The sequence below is a fragment of the Melanerpes formicivorus genome, unplaced genomic scaffold, assembly GCF_026170545.1.
Source record: "Melanerpes formicivorus ecotype bairdi unplaced genomic scaffold, bMelFor1.0.p_v2 SCAF_214, whole genome shotgun sequence".
Taxonomy (NCBI): Eukaryota; Metazoa; Chordata; class Aves; order Piciformes; family Picidae; genus Melanerpes; species Melanerpes formicivorus.
Genome location: NW_027142566.1, coordinates 338,022 through 343,395, shown reverse-complemented (window position 1 = coordinate 343,395; position 5,374 = coordinate 338,022). Strand labels below are relative to the sequence as shown.

General features: G+C 56.5%; 1 protein-coding gene across 1 annotated transcript; it reads left to right on the top strand.

Annotated features, from left to right (window-relative positions):
* The first annotated feature begins 1,840 nt into the window (after positions 1–1,840).
* On the top strand, positions 1,841–5,148 carry LOC137457953 (oocyte zinc finger protein XlCOF6-like). Its single transcript, XM_068169703.1, has 3 exons — positions 1,841–1,859; positions 4,315–4,823; positions 4,891–5,148. Exons 1-3 carry the CDS (start codon positions 1,841–1,843, stop codon positions 5,146–5,148), a joined length of 786 nt encoding a protein of 261 aa, XP_068025804.1.
* The last annotated feature ends 226 nt before the right edge of the window (positions 5,149–5,374 follow it).

The window sequence follows — 5,374 nt, the reverse complement described above, 5'->3', positions numbered from 1 at the left end:
CTGTGCTGCTGGTTTTGAGGGCACTTGGAAAGCTTCTGGAGCATTTGTGCAGAGTGTGCAAGACATCCCTGAGCCTAGCAACTCCCTCAGCTCTCTTCAGAATGAACTCTGCAGAGCTGGAAGAGCTTTCCAGGAATTTGGCAGAGGTTTGGAGGAATTTGGAAGGGATTTTGGTTCTCCTCCTCCTTGTCCTCTTCCTTGTCCTCCTCTGCCTCATCTTTTTCCTGCTCTCCCTGGAGGCTGCACTTAGACTCCTAGAATCCTGGAGTGGTTTGGGTTGTCAGGGAGCTGCAAAGGTGCTGCAGTCCAAGCCCCTCTGCAGTCAGCAGGGACATCCTGCACTAGCTCAGGTTGCCCAGAGCCCTGTCCAGCCTCACCTTGAACCTCTCCAGGGCTGGGACCTCAAGCCCCTCCCTGGGCAACCTGTTGCAGTGTTCCAGCAGCCTCCTGGTGCAGAACTTGTTCCTCACCTCCAATCTCAATCTGCTCTGCTCTAGTTTGCAAAGCCTGCAGAGACAGGACCAGAGGCAATGGCTTCAAAGAGTCCCTCTGCAGCCTTCTTGTAGCCCCCTTCAAGTACCAGAAGGTCACTCTTAGGTCTCCACAGAGTATTCTCCTCTCCAGGCTGATCACCCCCAGCTCCCTCAGCCTGTCCTGGTAACAGAGCTGCTCCAAGCCCCTGATCATTTTTGTGTCCCTCCTCTGGGCCTTCTCTGTCAGGTCCATGTCCTTCCTGTGTTGATGGTTCCAGAGCTGGCTGCAGTGCTGCAGGTGAAATCTCAGCAGAGCAGAGCCAAGTGCCAGGATGGCCTCTGTCCATCTCTGTCCATGCTGCTTTTGGTGCAGCCCAGGCTGCCCTTGGCCTTGTGGGCTGCAGGCTCCCCCTGTCTGTTCCTGTCCAGCTTCTTGTCCAGCAGCACCCCCCAGTCCTTTTCTGCAGGGCTGCTTCCTATCCCCTCCTCCCCCAGCCTGTCCTGATTGTGAGGATTGTGCCAGGCCAGGGGCAGGACCCTGCCCTTGCTCTTGTTGAAGCTCAGGAGGTTGCCCTGGGCCCCCTCTGCAGCTTGTCCCCTTGAGCTCCTCCAACTTGTTCTGCAGGGTATTGCCTTAGGTTTCAGGAGCCAGAGAAGCTCTCTTTGAGCCTTGTGAAAGGAGCTGATGCCAAGCTGTGGCTAGAGGGTTGGATAGAATTGGGCAGTTTCCATGGCTGTGCTGTTCAGAGCTGCATCCTACAGTGCAAAGCATCAAATCCACAACAATCCATAGTGCGCCTGGGCCACGGGAGCCAAGCAACCTCCCTAGGCCAAAGCTTCCTCCAGACCTCCACCAAAGCAGGCCAGAAGCCCAGGCCCCAAATGCCTTCCCCCTCCCCCATGCCTCTCTGCCCCTCCTCCCCCATACCCAAGAGCTGCAGTTACAGATTCTGGTAGGCAGCTCCCAGGTGAGCCAGGCACTGCAGCCCACAGTTGGCAGCATTGCCAAGGCCTCAAAGATCCTCTGCAGAGAGAGATCCCAGAAGATGTTGCTGGGAGCAGAGGGGAAGGGCAAAGGAGGTTGGAGATCCTGTGCTGTTCCTTTGTAAAGAGTGAGTGCAGGCCTTGTGGGGATGAACTAAACTAGATGGCACTTTGTGGTGTCCCTCTGGTCTCTGCTGTCCCTGCTGGCAGTCTCTGATCTCTGGTGTAAGACATCCCAGTGCCTTACTCCGACAACAAGGATCCTCATCCATGCTCTCATCCAGGGGCTTCTGTTGGGCCCTGATGGATGTGTAGATCAGCCCTGGAGACTTGGTGGGGCCCTGGGGACTCTGAGAGGGCAGCAAGTGAATGGAGATGGAGCAATGGATGGAGAGATGGAGGGTAAAGGCTGCAAGGGGTGGGAGGGTTTAGTTCAGCAGCTGTGTGGCTCTGCCTGGCTCCTACCTCCAATGGCACTGGCAGCAGCTGACCCCAGAAGCTCAAAGTCCCAAACCCTGGCTGGCTGAGGACAGTCCCCTGACCCCTCTTGACATGCAGCACAGCCCAAGCAGGCACTCAGGGCTCCTAGCCACACAGCCCAGCCATTCCCCATGGCAGGAGTCACCTGAGGTCTCACTCCCTCTCTGTCCCCCTTGCTCTCATCAGTTGCTGCATGAGGTGTCTGCAGGGTCCCTCCCCAGCCCTCATCTGTAACCCCCCCTTGGCTTGGTGCTGTTCTTTCAGGCCTCCAGCTGATCCCAGCCTTTAGTCTCAGGCCCCTTCCATTCTTGTGCTGCTGCTTCCAGCCCAGTTCCTTAGATGCTTCCTCAGCCACAGCATTTCCCACTCCACCCTTCCAGCTGCAGTGGCAGTGGAAGTGGGGGACACAGGGCCATGGGAGAGCCAAGGCAGCAGGGACTTGGATAGGCTGGGACTGAGAGAGGGGCCTGGGTGTGCTCAGGCAGGAATGAGGCCTTGTCCCCCCAAAAAGGGGAGAGGATGCAGGGCCCAGGTGGCAAATGTGTGTGCAGGAAATGGCAGAATCTGGCAGCATTTGAGGAGGTGAAAGGAGTGAATTGTGCTGCAGCTCTGCATGTGTCAGCTGGGAGATGAACAACAGCCCATGGGCACTGTGCCCTCCCACCAAACCTCATTTTCTTTTGGGGATGTGGAGTGGCAGCTCCAGGAGAACTGCAAAGAGCAAGCTGAGAGAAATGGTCAGGGAGTGAAGAAGCCAAACTCTTTCCAGTGAGTCTCTTTGGGCTGCAGGTGTGTGAAGGGTGCTGGAGGTGTGAGGTTTGGGCAGGAGCCAGAGACTCCTCCAGCATCCCAGTGAGGGCTGAAGAGGTTTAGCAAGAAGATGAGCAAGTCACTTCCCCCTTTGATGCACCTCCAGAAAGCATGAAGCTCCCTTTGTGTGTGTCCTCAGGGCTGCTGTGGTCTTCTCTAGGGCAGTGAGCAGCAGAGAGGTGTGTTCAGGGCACAGGTGAGCACACAGTGAGTGTGGTGGTGGTAGGGCTAGGGAGGAGAGCTGTGGCCAGAGCAAGATCTGCTGTCAAATGCAGCTGCAGGCAGCAGAGCCCTGGGCAGGCAGTGGGAGGAAGCTTTAGGCAAGGGCTGGGAGAGGCTGTGTGGAGGCAGCTGTGTTGTGGTGCTGGCCTGCAGCTATGTGCTGGGGGCTGTGTGCTGGGCAAGGAGCTGAGTCTGTAGTTGCTGAGGCTTCCCATCTTGAGCAGCCCTGGCTGTGTGCTGTGGCTGTGCTGCTGGGCTTGGGAGCTGCCCCCAGGAAGGCTGAGCTGTGCTGCCTGGTCCTGGGCAGTGCTGAGCCATCCCTTGCAGATCAATGCTTTTCTCTGAGCCCTTTGCTTCTCTCTGGCATGGGCTGAGTCCTCTCTCTACATCATCCCTGCCCCTTTCTGTTCGTGAGGAAGAGCAGAGTTTGCAGATCTGTCCCTTGGAGCAGCCCAACAGGTAAGAAATCCAGAATGGGGCAACAGCAGGACCCCGGCCCCCAGGGCAGCTCTTAGCCTCCACCACCTCCTCCTGTCCAGCATATTTCACCTCTCCAGGAGCTCTGAGGCACATCAGGTGGTGTGGGAGTTGAGGAATGCTCCAGTCTGCTGGGGGTGAGTTGTGAGCAGGAGGTGATGTTTGGGGGTTGGGATTTGGAGGGTGGTGGGAGAAGGTTGGAGGTGATTTGGTGTTTCTTGTTCAGTGCTGCTGCCTCCATTGTCTGAGCCAGGGGAGATCAAAGGACAGGGCCTGGACCAGGAACCACCCTGCCAATGCCACCAGGGTCGAGCAGAGTAGGACAAGACCACTTGTAAGTCCCAGGGTACCTCAGGGCACTGATCACAGGAACCTGGGGTCTCAGCATAGGTGTTGGAGGTCTGTGCCCACACTGTGGCAGAAACTGAGGGTTTGAGGTCCCCTCTGCATTCTCTCCTCTAGCTGGGTGTTGGGAGTCAGGGAGTGTCATGACCCAGTCAGGATCTGAGGGTTTGAGGTCCTGGGCTCAGGTGCTTCCATCTTCCCTATTGCACAGCTGTGATCCCTTCCTGCCACAGCATGGCCTCACAGAAGGACCCAGACAAGAGCTGGGAGGAGAAGCAGCACCCAGAGATCAAGTTGGAGAAGCCAATGTGCAGTCCCAAGGTAGAGGAGGATGGGGAGGAAAAAGAGGACAGGATGGAGGATGATGCTGAGAATGACAGCTATGAAGAGGAGGATAATGATGATGATGAAGGTGATCAGGATGAGGGGGAGGAATGTGTGGAGGAGGATGAAGCCAGAGCAGGTCCCTCAGTGTCACCCAAAGATCTGAATGAGTGCCTTGAGTGTGGGCAGAGCTTCCCAGGTAGCTCAGAGCTAGTGAAGCACCACTGCCCGCAGCCTGGCTCCCGGCCCTTCGTCTGTGGTGACTGTGGCAAGAGGTTCCGCTGGAATTCCGAGCTCATCCAGCACATCCGCACCCACACTGGAGAGAAACCTTTCACCTGTGCTGACTGCGGACAGAGCTTCACCCAGCGCACTTGTCTCACCCGGCACCGCCGCACCCACACTGGAGAGAAGCCCTTCTCTCGTGACAGCTGTGGCAAGCGGTTCAGGCAGATCTTTACTCTTAGGCAACACCACCTCACCCACACCAGGGAGAAGGCTTTCACCTGCAGGGACTGCGGCAAGAGCTTCAAACACAGCTCCACTTTCACCATCCATCGCCGCATCCACACTGGAGAGCATCTGTTCCCCTGTGCTGAGTGTGGCAAGAACTTCACGACGAGTACCACATTAATCCAGCACCGACTCATCCATAATGGTGAGAAACCTTACAGCTGTACCGACTGCGGCAAGAACTTCACCCAGAACGTACACCTCATAGAGCACCGTGGTGTGCACACTGGCGAGAAGTCTTTCAGCTGTGCTGTGTGGTCAGGCCTTCAAGCATAGGAGCACTCTCATCTACCACCACCGCACCCACACCGATGAGAAGCCTTACACCTGTGCTGAATGTGGGAAGAGCTTCAGCCAGGGGCAAAATCTTAGTCCCCACCGCCGCACCCACACCAGTGAGAAGGCATTCACTTGTGCTGACTGCAGTAAGAGCTTCACCCGGAAGGGCTATCTCAACAAGCACCGCTACATCCACACCAGAGAGCAGCCTGCATTGCAGGGGAGGCATAAATCTACCTAGAATCTGTTGGGTAATCGTGACCGCTCTGAGAGGGCCTTTCCGGAACCAAAATCATCCCATTTTCCTTTGCACTTCTCAGGGACTGAGGACACCAGCAGCAACAAACACCTCCTGCCCATCTGAACACCAATTATTGCTAATGAGAACAATTACAGTGCTGAGTCGGCACACCTGGAGCTCCCAGCTGGGCAGGGCTTTGCCAGGGTCTGTCTGGTTCTTCCCCAAT